The 12570-nt window shown below is 59.1% G+C and overlaps 1 protein-coding gene across 1 annotated transcript in view; it reads right to left on the reverse strand.

Moving 5' to 3' along the window:
• Nucleotides 1–12570, reverse strand: part of CACNA1I (calcium voltage-gated channel subunit alpha1 I) — a 123231-nt gene that overhangs the window by 63227 nt on the left and 47434 nt on the right. The window contains exon 5 of the mRNA XM_029955409.1: nt 9080–9177. Coding sequence (XP_029811269.1) covers nt 9080–9177 — 98 coding nt within the window. The remainder of the gene's footprint in view (nt 1–9079; nt 9178–12570) is intronic.

Below are 12570 nucleotides of genomic sequence, written 5' to 3' on the forward strand. Positions count from 1 at the left end.
ATGAGGACCTACTATGTGCCGGGCACCGTTCTGGGCTCTAGGGGTCCACCGGTTAAAACAAACAAATGAATACACAGACCAAGTCCCCTGCCCTCAGGCGGTAGACATTCTAGATACGGTGAGGGAGAGACAAAACCACCTACGTAAAAAATAAATACACTGCCTCATTTGTTGGGTGGTGTTATGAAAACAGCAAGCGGAGGAGGAGGAAGGGGTGGGCGCACCAGGCTGGGCCAAGGGTAGGACAGGGATAAACCGCAAGATGGTACAGAGCTCAGGGCACAGGAGGGGAGGGAGCCAGCTGCGCGCCTCTGGGAAGAGCTCCCTAGGCAGGTGGAAAGCCCCAGGGCAAAGACCCAGAGGTTGGGCTGCATCAAGGAACAGCCAGGAGGCCAGTGAGGCTGGAGGGGACTGAATGAGGGGGTGGGGGCAACGGGGCTGCCCCGCAGGTGTGAGCGCCCCGGCCTCTGACCCACTGCAGGTCACACGCACAAGACAGACGTGGTCCGAGGAGGTTTGGAAGATCACCCCAGCCGCGGGGGCCAATGGACTATGGCGGGCCAGGGCGGGAGAGGGTGACCCCTTAGCAGACAGCCTGTGAGACGGTGTCTAGTCGCCCACATGTGACCCTCCAGCCCGTGCACACGTGACTCAGGAAGGGGGGCCAGGCCTGTGGGCTCAGTGACCGTATGGCCTCTGCGTCCTGAGGACAGCCCTGCCTTTCCCTGGGACAGAAACGGGAAGTGCTGGGGTAGGGGGGAGGGTGCCGGCAAGATATAGGTGGCCCTGCTCGGGCCCTCCCTGCCAGGCTTCCTGCGTGACTCTCAGGGCCACTGGGCCTCCAGTCCATCTGTCCCTCCCCACCCTGCCCGGCCTCGCCTGGCCATCGCTCACCTGCCCCTCCGATAATCCACATCTGGCTGGGTCCAGATGACGATGACAGTAGAGGTGGGGGACATGGCTAAATTCTGGAACTATCTTGAAGGTCCAGTGACTGATGGGATGCTGGGGGGTGGAGGAAGAGGGGCGGCGGGGTGTCTTCAAGGTCTGCGGCCTGAGGACAGAGCCGCGAAGCGGCTGTCAGGGGACGGGACTCCGTTTGGACACGTGGAGGTTGGAGCACCTGGCTTACATCCACGTGAAGCCATCTCATAAGCTCGAGGGGTCTGGGGTTCAAGGGCGAGGAGTGCAGCCTAGGACTATCGCGTGCGTGGCATCAGGGTAGGGACGGTCTCTAGAAGGCACTTAAGAGTTGGGGGTCTCTGACGAAACTGACGAAGCTGTTCAACGTTTTCATCCCTCTTCACTGGACACCCCCAGACCAGACCCCCTGTTCCAGGGGAAGCGGGGCCACAATGGGCCAAGAGGGGGTGGCGGTGGGGAACCTGGGTTGGAGGGCGGGCTTCCCGCCAGGCATCTCCCCTGGAGGTCCGGGGTGCTGTCTGCACACAAGAGCTGTCAGCCCAGATTAGCACAGCTGCTCTGCCAGTTCAAGCAGAAAGAGCCAGACCTGTGCCAGCCTCTGCCAGGGGCACAGCCCGCCACCAGGAGAAAGGGTGCCAGGCTGAGGGCGAGAGGGGCCGAGGCTGTGGCTGGCCCAGCGGCACCCCCCTCTCTTAGGCCTGGCTGGGTCAAGGGAGGGCACTGAGCAACCGGAGAGGCCGTCTGCTGTTCCTGCCACTGCCAAGGCCAACTAATCAGAGGCACAGTGGGCGCCGGGGAGGCCCAGCCAGGCAGCATACGGCCGGGTGCGGCCGAGAACACAGCTGCTGGCCCCGGCCCCGCGGGGAAGGGGCCTTGGGTCTGATGAGGGGGACTCAGTGCCCACTCCTGAGTTGGAAACAAACGCCAGCTGTGGAGCGTGCACCCCTAACCCTCTCTCCCAGGAGAGTGCTCACTCCCTACAGGGTGGTCCTGGCCCCTGGCCCCCAGAAGGTCCCCGAACCCACTGTGGCCCAAAGAACTCCCACTCATTCTTCAAATGTCCTGTCCTCCCCCGTCTATAAAATCTCCTCAAAGTACGTATTAGTGATCCTTCCCCGCAGCCCCTGCTGCCTGCATTAGAGCACGGGTTCCACTGGCCCTCGGATCCCGGCCAGGGTATCTGTCTGCAGAGACTGGGTCGTGTCTCATCTCCGTGGCCCCTCAGTGGATGCTACTTTGGATGAATAAATTAATGAAGAAGGAATGAATGAATACATGGTGGCCCACTCCCTTGACCTGGTATCCTGTCCAGGAATTGCTCCCTCCCGATTTGTAGCGTAGAACTTAAACTTGATTGCAGCAGGCTAGGGGGGTGAGGGGAGAACAGCTCTCCCCCTGCCCCCCATCCCCCCCAAGCATTTCCCCTTTCACACACCTGGCATCTCCTCCTGTTCCCAAGTCAGGGTCTCACTGGGTGTTCTGACCAAATGTTTTCCCACCGGCCTCCATCTCTTCCAAGAAGGCAGCAGCCCTGGAAAATCGGACCCCTGCACCCATCTTCCCTCCTCCACCCCTCCCTACCTTCCCCATGGGGGCAGCCAGGCCCTTCTGGGCAGGGTGGCTCGGGACCCCCCTATGGGTGCCAAGGACAGACAGCCCTGAAGTCCCAGGTGTGGCCTGAGGTGGAAGCCTCCTTCAGCTGCCCCCAGGACCCAAGGAAACACACGCTTTAAGTGAAACTGCCTGGATTTTCATGCAAACTCTGTTTCAAGGTGAGTCTCCCAGCTTCTTTCCGACAGACACCCCACAAGGCAGAATCCAAGAAGGAATCCGGGGCCTTCGTCATCCATCCTCAGAATGGCTGGCCCACCCACAACCCAGCTGGGCATGAGCCTGGGCAGAAAGGGCCAGAGCAGGGCCCCTCGGCCTGACGGGCAGTCGAACACATGCCTGCAAGGCCAGATCATTTGAACACTTCTCTTTCTGAAACCAAGAGTCTAGGATTCCAAGGCTCGATGAGTCTAAGATTCTCTGTGACTCTTAGCAAGGTTAATTCCACCAGAATCCCACACAATCAACGTGGGGTATGGGTACCTTACCAGGAGCCAGTGCCGTGGGGACATCTTACTGCCCTGTGGTCTAGCAAGGGAGGGCTGGGGCACCATTTTATGGATGGGGGAACTGAGGCCTGACAGGTGGAGCCACTGCTCCAAGATCCCAGACACAAACCCCCGTGTACCCATTCCGGCTGCTGTGGTCTGCAGCCCCACCACTGGGACCCTCCTCCCTCTGCGCGAGAAGCTGGGATGGGGCGGTTTGCTGGGCACCTGTTGTACCCCTGGGGTGCAGATTAACTCACGTGGAGGAGCTAGATGCCTCCTCATTGTGCAGAGAGGGACCCCCTTCCCCAGGTCCGGAAGCTAATTAATGCAGGACCAAGCTTTGAAGACTGGCAGGAACATTCTGTCCCTGTCTCCTGCCCTGCCCTGTCCCCGTCAGGTCGCAGAGCCCAGTGCCACAGGAGCTCTGTGCTCTTGACAGTGACAGGTGTTGAGAAAGGGCCCTGAGAACATCACTTCTGCTTTGACCCTGGATGTGGGCAGGGATTTGCCTGATGCCCTGCTGACGGTGTGGCTGCCTGGGGTGCCTGCAAGTCACAGGGTGAGGAGGAAGGTTGTAATAAGGAGCAAAGAGCCCTGGGGTCGTGAGAACACAGGTTCAAATCTGACCTCAGCCCCTCGCCCTCTCTGCGCACTTGGGCAGTTTATTCAATCTCTCTCTGCCTCAGTTTCCCTATCTGTAAAGTGGGCATCGTAATGGTACCAACATCCTAGAGCTGGTATGAAACAAAATGATACAGCCACGTAAAACACCGTGATGAGCTTGCCGATTCCAGCCATTTATCGTTATTAGTAAATCCCTAGAGGATATGGAAAGCCCACCTCCCACATGCAGCCCACCCAACACTTCCACCTTCGCACGTGCCGGTCCATCTGCCAAAAATGCCCTCTCCAAGCCTCTGTGTGCTTGGTGATTCTCTCCCCAAATCGGTCTCTGCAAAGATGCCCTGATGGCCCTGCTTTCTGTCCTCAATGATCTGGTACCTTCTCACAAGAGTGACGCCTACAGACCACTTACTGCACCCAAAGGCCTGTGCTAAGCCCTTTGCACACATGATGGCATTTCATTCTTACAATGCCGTATAGAAATTGGTATTATTAACCCCATCTCACTGTTGGAAAAACAGAGTCTAGGAGAGAAGCCTGGAGGCCCACTGCCCCACGATGGGCAAGTGGAAGGCCTGGGCCCTGAACCTGCGCCTGCGCGTGTAGAGCGCAGCTTCAGTTCCTGGTCCTGCAGCTGGGACTTGACCGTGGCTTCCCCCAGAGCTCTGACTCTGTGTCCCTGGGCCCTGCCCTGGGAGCACGTCCCCCAGCCCAGGCCCAGCCCAGAGGCCCCCCGCACAGGGGTGGGTCACTGCTGATCCAAGGCCTGTGAGCTGGATGAGCTCTGTAGGTGGCCGGTGGTGGCCCGGGCCAGGCTCCGCGTCCCCGGCAGCCTCCCTGAGCCTCCCTGCCTCCCTCACACCGCTCTCCACAGCCTGGACTGAGGCGCCCACGCTAGATGTGGGCCAGCGACTCAGACTCAGCCGGCTAGGGGCCTGGCACTGATTGCCCCGGTTTCTTACTGGAGAAGAAAAGGCACCTTTCCTATTTAAATGGCCTGGCCTGGCCAGTGGGCCTGGGGAGGCACCACGACACGCGTAAGGGGAGGGCAGGCGGAGTGAGGAGTAAGGCCTAGAGCTGTCCGATGCCCGGATGGGGCCCTTGTAGAGATAATCCTGCCCCATCTTGCCAAGGCCCAGGAAAGGGTAGTGATTTATGAAGGCCGCAGCAAGGAGCCAGAACCCAGCCTCCCGACTCACAGTCTGGCGCTTGCTCTCTCTCTCCCTCCCACCCCACCCTTCTTCTCCAAGCCCTGCTTCCCTTTCTCCATCAAAGGCAGAGCGGCGGCCCAGAGACCTGTGGGGTGGAGTGGAGGGCCCTATTTCACAAGGTTTTTAAAGACCACCCTGACTCCCAGGTGCCCTATCCGTCCTGGGCAAAGTGGAGAACTACACATTAATCCAGTCTCTCCTCTTGCTTTGTGTGAGTAGAGAAACTGAGGTCCAGAGATACCAGGGGACTGCCCAGGTCACACAGCAGCTCCCGGCGGAGCCAACAAGGACTAGGACTTGCATTCCCTGACATCCCAACGAAGTCCTCCTAGCTGATCATGCTGAGGCTTTGCAGCCAGTGCCGTACTTTTTAAATTACAAGTAGCCACCCCGCTCTCCACGGTTTTGCAATTAATAGCCCGTAATTTCACTACTCCTAACTCTCTAGCCTGCCACCTAGTGGCCACACCGAAAGCTACAGGCTATTGTTGAAAAGGGAGTCGTGGGCAGAAGAAACTCTAAAGACAACAGGAGGCCCTGGAATGTTTCAGGGAAGCATCTAGAGAAGGAGGAGGAAAGCAACCAAATCTCTCCAGGGGACACTTCTAAGAACCTGTGCCCCCCTCCCCACGCTACCCATTCCCTGGTGACTCTGGGCAGAGGACAAAGCTGCCCTACCCATAAAGGAAGGGATGAACCAACTAACCCGCTCTAAAGGCCCGAGTCTCCTGTTAATTAAATTTCTCCTCAACGTGAATTTCTCTTAAGGTCTCTTTCCAAGGGGAGCGCAGGGTGGTTTCTAAGTTGGGGCAGAGGATGCACTGGGTATAGTTTGGATCCCAGGTCTGTGCCCCCGACACTCCCCCGTGCCAGGGTCTGAGACAGATTCTTTGTCCTCTGCAAGGTGCGGTCAGCTAAGAGCAGGCAGGAGGTCCTAGAGGAAGGGCCCGAACCCCTCTCTGGGTGCTCCAGGCCATGCAGCCCCTAAAATTGGAGCCTCTGGGAGCAAAGGGCCCATCGCCGCCCTTCTCCGGAGAACTAGGCAGGCTGGTGCTGGGGACCTGGAAGTGACCTCCACAGCCAGGAGCCACCTAATGAGCTCCTCACTCAGAACCATGGGAGAGGGAGGAAGGGGGGGCAGGGAGAGACACAGGTGCCACATGCCTCACATGCGCACGCGCACGTACACACGCGTGGTCTCCTGTGGTCACAGAGAGCCTCACACCCACATGCTCCCCCAAAGAGACCTACACCCTGTCCCCTCCTCTCCTAAACCTTCTCTTCTCAAATGTCCCATCACATCGCTGTTCAGGAGGTGCTGTCAGATCCCCAGACCTGGAGGCTCAGAGTGCAGGGTCATGTACAAACGTGTGTGTGTGACGCCCAGCGCATGCACACGCATATCAGGAAAGGGGTCCTGGCCCATGGGCTCCGTGGCCAGGGGCACAACAGTGGCCACATGGTGGCTGCCTCCTGGGGGCAACCCCTGCTTCCCCTGGGACAGAGATGGGGAGCGTGGAGCAGGAGAGATGTGGCCTGCCCCCACCCCCACCTCTGGAGCTTGGCCATGCCACACACGGGGCTTCGTCCATCACTCCCCAAGGTGAGGCAGGGGCCTTGTGTCCGCCTGCTCTCTCCGTCCTGCCCCGCCCCGTCCCGGCATCACTCACCCACACTGCCGGAGCAGTCCTATGCCCAGCCCACCCCCACCTATGCCCTCCACTCCTGCCAGGAGTTTTTAAAACACGCCTCTGGGGCACCCGGGTGGCTCGGTTAGTTAAGCATCCAATTCTTGATTTCAGCTCAGGTCATGATCTTACGGTTCGTGAGTTCAAGCCCCGTGTCGGGCTCTGGGCTGGCAGCTCGGAGCCTGCTTGGGATTCTCTCTCTCCCTCTTTCTCTGCCCCTACCCTGCTCATGCTCTCTTTCTCTCTCTACATAAATAAATAAACATTAAAATTTTTATTAGAAATATAAATAAAACACATGCTTGCCTACTTAATCCCCAGCTGCGTTGGGTCTCAGCTCAGACTCCATCTTTGACTGCCTGCCCCCCTCCCTCCGCCTGTCATGCCCCACGTGCTCCACGTGCTCCTCAATGCCTGGGCACCTCTCCGAGCACCGACAGCACTGCGGCCCTGGCACAGGACAGCTGCCCAGTACCCTTGCCTGGTGTGTCAACTTCATACATGTCTGCTGAGTGACTTCCACACACCAGGCATCCTTGTGGGCGATCTGTGAATGCAGTTGCCTTGTGGCCGGCTTCCCCGCAAAGGGCAATGGGACACAGGGAGAGAAACACACACTGCAGAAGGTGTGCTGGGTAGAAACTCGGGCTCCAAGTTTCCTGCCATGTGACCTTGGGCTGGTCATGGCCCTCTCTGGGCCTCCTTTTCCTCCTTTGTTAAATGGGCTAGAGATGGGGGCGCCTGAGTGGCTCAGTCGGTTAAGCGTCCAGCTTCAGCTCAGGTCATGATCTCACGTTTGGGGTTCGAGCCCCGCATCGGGCTCTGTGCTGACAGCTAGCTCAGAGCCTGGAGCCTGCTTCAGATTCTGTGTCTCCCTCTCTCTCTGACCCTCCCATGCTTGCACTGTCTCTCTCTGTCTCTCAAAAAATAAATAAATAAATAAAAAACATTAAAAAAATGTTTAAAAAAAAACGGGCTAGAGATGGTTCTGAACTAGGAACCTTGTAGGATTGATGGGGGTAGAATGGATAGAGCGAGGCTGGCCTCTCTGGGTGTCCCTTCCCTGCCTCCAAGAGTCTCCCCAGGGCAGTGCAAAGCGACAAACGTGGTCACTGAACTGCTCCTCCTCCCTCTCCTATAGCTTTGGTTCTCATGACTCACCCCTACCCCCACCTCCCCCAACCCCTCCCTTCATGCTAGCCCTGGGATTTCCCATGTCAACATTCATATGTGGGGAGGTGACCCTGTATGTGCAACCTTGAGACCCCAAGAGCCCAGGACCCTCTCCGTACTTTGCTTAACCAGAGCCAGGCTGCCATCTCAGGGTGAAGCTATGGTCTGGCCACGCTCCTGGCCATCTTGCCCCACAAATACCCTGAAGCATGGCCTCCGCTGCATGGCCCCACAGGACACTCATGGGGCAGATGAGCTGGGGAGAGGCTGGACCGATGGGGCAGGTGACAAAGCCCCAAGGCCCCAGGGCTGAGGATTGAAGAGTAAGGACCTCTCTGACCATGCAGGAGGAAGCGGTTCTAGGATCTCCCCTCTTCTACAGATGGGGAAACTGAGGCTCAGGCAGGGAAGGGAAGCAAGCGTTCGGATAGAGCCAGGGGAAGAGGTGGGCTCAGGACAGACAGAACTCCAAGCAGAACCCCGTCCTGCCGCTGACCACTATGCAGCGTGGTGCGTGACCCCACGCGGGCCACTTCCCCTCTCCGAGCCTCACACAGGCCTTGAGAGGATCACATCAGGCATCGGTATGTCAAATACCGCCCAGGAGGTAGGCAGGTGCTCGTGAAAGTTCCTGTCCTTCCCTAACAGGGCTGAAGCCCCGTGCAGGCCGAGCACTCCCTTCCTCCTCTCCTTCCCCGCCCCCATCCCATTCCTAACTCAGGGTAGTGGAAAGAGCACGGTTCAGGGAGTCGGGAGGCCTCCTGAGCAAGTTACTTCGTGTCTCCGTCTCAGTCTTTTCGTCTCTGTTCTCTCTGAGAACAGCCCACCTCCCTCCGGATGGATTAAGAGGCTCGAGAGAAATCATGGAGATGAAAGGCTTTGAAAACTATGAATCCGGGCATATGTCAGATCTTGTTGCTATAACATAACCTTTCAGCCCTGGGTAGGCGGACAGATGGACACATGGCTGGGCCCCTGTGTGGGTCGGCAGACATGCGGGGGGGTGATAGAGCTTGAGTCAGCAAAGCCGGGACCCCCTCCCCAGGGAAATGCCGCCCGAGGCTCTCCCTCCAACTGAGCAGCGTCTTTTCACACGTGTCCACCTTGGGAGCCACGCCCCACGAGGAACCTTGTCCCTGCAAAGCCAGTCCCACGTTCTTTTGGGACTCAGCAGTGTCAGGACTGCCCTCCATCTTCTTCAGGCCCAAATACAGACCCATGAGCCTGGTGGGAGCAGGACCCCCATCCTTCTAGTCGCTGAAGGACCCCCACACCCAGCACAGGCACCGGAAGGTGTGGGTCAGTCTTTTCTTCGTGCAGGAGTGGCTGTGGGGGTGGGGAGGGGAGACCAACTCACTGGGCACACGGTTGATGGCTTTGAGAGGCCTCAGGACGCGCACGGTGCGGATGGCCGACAGGTTGATGTTCTGAAGGTCCAGAGAGTACTCGACCATCCTGCAGAGAAAGGCGGGGAGAGTGAGGGATGGAGCAGGAGGGGAACTCAGGGCCGCGGGCCAGCCCACGGCCCTCTAGCCACCCGTGCACACCCATCCGTGCCCACGGCTGTCTGGAAGGGAGACGTAAAGGGGTCAGCATCCCTGTCAGCTGCGTGGCCTGAGCTGTCTCCTCTTTAATCGGAACTGGTGGCATTTGCCCCTACTGTCCTGGGGACCCAGGAGATGCAGTGGAGGGCGGAGGCACTGGAGGAGCAGAGAACCTGGGTCCCCACCGAGGGCCCTGCACTGTGCCAGGTGGCTCTCGCTCTTACTTTCCCAGCAGCCTCTGATCTGAAACAGGGAAGGTCTGCAGGGGAGAACCAAAGAGCTGGGAGACCCGGGACTGACCCAGGCGGTGACTGGAACCCCTCGCTGGGGGCCCAGGCCTAGAGCTTATATCCTGCCTTATATCTCCCCGAGCCCCCAGGCCCCCGGCAAGCCTGGGTCAGATGCCCAGATTTACCGATGAGGAGGGGAGCTGGAGGGAGGGGACATCACATGTCCCACGTCACCCAGCATCTGGGCAGAGGCTCAAGCCAGGCTCGCACCGCGCCTGCCCCTCCCTCCCTGCCCTCCCGGCCTCTGAACCCAACGGCAGGCTCACACCAGGCCAGGCGTCACAGGCCACGTCGCCTGGGATGTGACAGGCACACTGTACTTCGCTTGCAGGAAAAGTTGACTCTCTCCTGGGCATGCTCCCTGCAAGCCCCCCGGGCTCCAGCTTCACAGGCTCGCTGCCCGCCCCACTCCGGGCCTGGGCGCCCGCTGTCCCTTCTGCCTGGAAAGCTACCTCTCTCCTCTCTGAACACTAAAACCTTACTCGTGCTCTAAGGTTCCGGGCAGATGCCCCTGGAGTCCTGGAAGTTTTTCCACGCCCAAGTCCACGATGAGCCAAGCCAGATGAGGCACTCCAGCCACCGGTGACTCACACCTGGGCCCAACCCTCCGGAGTAGCCACTTGTGCCAGGGAGAGAGACTCAAAGGCACAGATGACACGGGAGCCCTCACCACTGCCTGAGTTCTCTCCTCCAGGATCTCATCAGACAGGCCCACCCTCCCTCTCCACACTCAACCAGCCCTGAAGCTCCTTGGAGACAGTTTGCCTCCTCCAGGAAGTCTTCCCAGATCTCCACAGAAGGCAGATCTCTGGGGTCCCCTCTAGGGTCTCCTAGCTTCCGGCAGATCCCAGCCTGCCCCCGCTCTCCCCCACTGAAAGACAGGCCCCCCTGGGCCCAACAGCCCCAGCCTGACCCTGGGTGCCCAGCTCACCAGACCCTTCCTCCCCGCCCCCCCCCATCATCCACCCGGGGCTCCAGCACCACTGCGTCTCCACCTGTCACTGCCATCAGCGGGAAATGAAGGCTTTTCCTACACGCCGTGCAAACCTGTCCACTTGTTGTGGAGCCGCCGCCCCCTCCCGCTGCTTGAAGAATAAGTGAGTGAAAGGTTCTTTGCCTGAAATGCCTCCATCCAGCCCCCAGCTTTCTGGGGCACAGGCTCTGGCTCCCATGCTCACTCTCTCTCTCTCTCTCTCTCTCTCTCTCTCTCTCTCTCTCTCACGCAGAGTCACACACACCTGCACACAACCATCGGAACACACACTCACTCCTCGGCCACCCTGATCCACACACACTCCTACCAGAGCCCGATTTCAGAAGAGGGGGCGTCACAAAAGTGACAGAGAGCTAGAACCAGGGATGACCTGGGGTTCCCAGGGAGAGGAGGAGGAGGGGAAGAGGCAGAAGTGGGAGGAGGAGACGGAGGGGGGGCAAGAGGGGTGCCACCAGGAGCAGCAGCCCAGCAGAGAGGGGGTGCAGGCTGAGGCGGCCCAGGGGCAGCGGATGAGGAGCGAGGGTGATGCGAGGGGGAACCGAGGGAGTGAGCCGCATGAGGATTCCGTGTGGGACGAGCCTGCTGTCATTTTCATATTTTGTAGAAAGAGCTCTCCAGGCAGCCAGGGACATGTGTGTGACGGAGGCACTGTGGGGGCGGCACACAAACAGGCGCTCACACTGGCACGGGTGCACACGCACACGCGCGCACACCCCAGGCCTAGGAGAGCCCCCGCCTCAGCTCCAGCCGGCCCCTCCCCCATGCCCTCCACCACCCGCCCTCTCCCTCCACCCAGGTTCCCGCCATCCTGCCAATGGGGGCAGCACCAGGCCCTGGGGACAGCTGGACCCACAACGCTCAGGTTATGCTTTGCTGGGGGAGAAGGGTGCTGGGGGAGGGGACCTCAGCCTCCGCCAGATTGAACCCACTCGGGATCCTTTGTTTTGGGAGCCCCAGGGCACACCTGCTGAGCTCCAGCAGGTGACAGCCCAGGGTGGGTTCCCATCCCCACGAAGTCTCGCAATAAAAATAAATAGATCCCTCATAGATGGGTGGCTAGACAGAAAACACATGGTTTTCGAGGGCCTACTGCTTGCCAGGCGGTTCTCATTCCCTGCTGCGTTAGCCCGTTTGAGCCCCCCCTGTACCTGGACCCCACCCTCCCTCACAGTCCCCTGGACCGGGACTCTGCACTCTGGGAGCACTCAGGCCTTGCCCCTCACCTTCCCCCAAGGCAGAGCCTACGGTCCACGGACCAGAACTGCTGGTTCCTAAGTAAGTGAGGCAGCCCCACCATGGCCCTGCCCCCCAGAGGCTGGGGGGACAGGATGGGAAACACCGACAGATACAGATGAATAGGACCCAAGGTGAGAAATCAGGGTCCTTTCCCCTCTATGTTTCTCTAAAACAAGAAGGCAACTGGCCCCTGGGTCCCGAACAAAAAAAAGGATGTCACGGAATGTTTCCAAGGCCCACGATTACTCGGAGTTGGTAAGCTTTAGGGTCCGAGCACCTCTAGGATCCAAGCACCTCTCAGACCCCAACCCGCTCCTGGGAAGCTATGACACCACACCCATCTCTGAGGTGGACGGAAGTCGCCACTGCCGGGCAGGCCCAGAGAGACGACTGGCCCCTCCCCTTCACCCCTGACCTGACCCTCCAGACTTTCGGGGGGCGGGGGGAGCACACCACACCTTCCGCAGTCTACTGCAAAAATTCCCCGGAGAATTCACCATTTGCAGCCCTCAGGGTCTCCACGGAAAAGCTCCCATGAGAGCCTTCTTAGGGAATTTAGTGTGAGGACCGTGGCTCTGAGCCTCCGGGCAGTCGAGTCTCAAGGGGAACAGCGACGAGTTGCTTCTGTTCTCAGCGGCAAGAAAGATCTTGGTGCTGTGGATCCTCCCAGGGAGTCCATTTGCCTGAACATTTCTCTCGGGTTCGAACTCTCTCTTCTATATCTCTACTTGGGGGTGTTATATTGCACCCACATCCCCTGTCTGGGAAACAAGACGGGGCATAA

This window comes from Suricata suricatta, chromosome 10 (assembly GCF_006229205.1).
Source record: "Suricata suricatta isolate VVHF042 chromosome 10, meerkat_22Aug2017_6uvM2_HiC, whole genome shotgun sequence".
Taxonomy (NCBI): Eukaryota; Metazoa; Chordata; class Mammalia; order Carnivora; family Herpestidae; genus Suricata; species Suricata suricatta.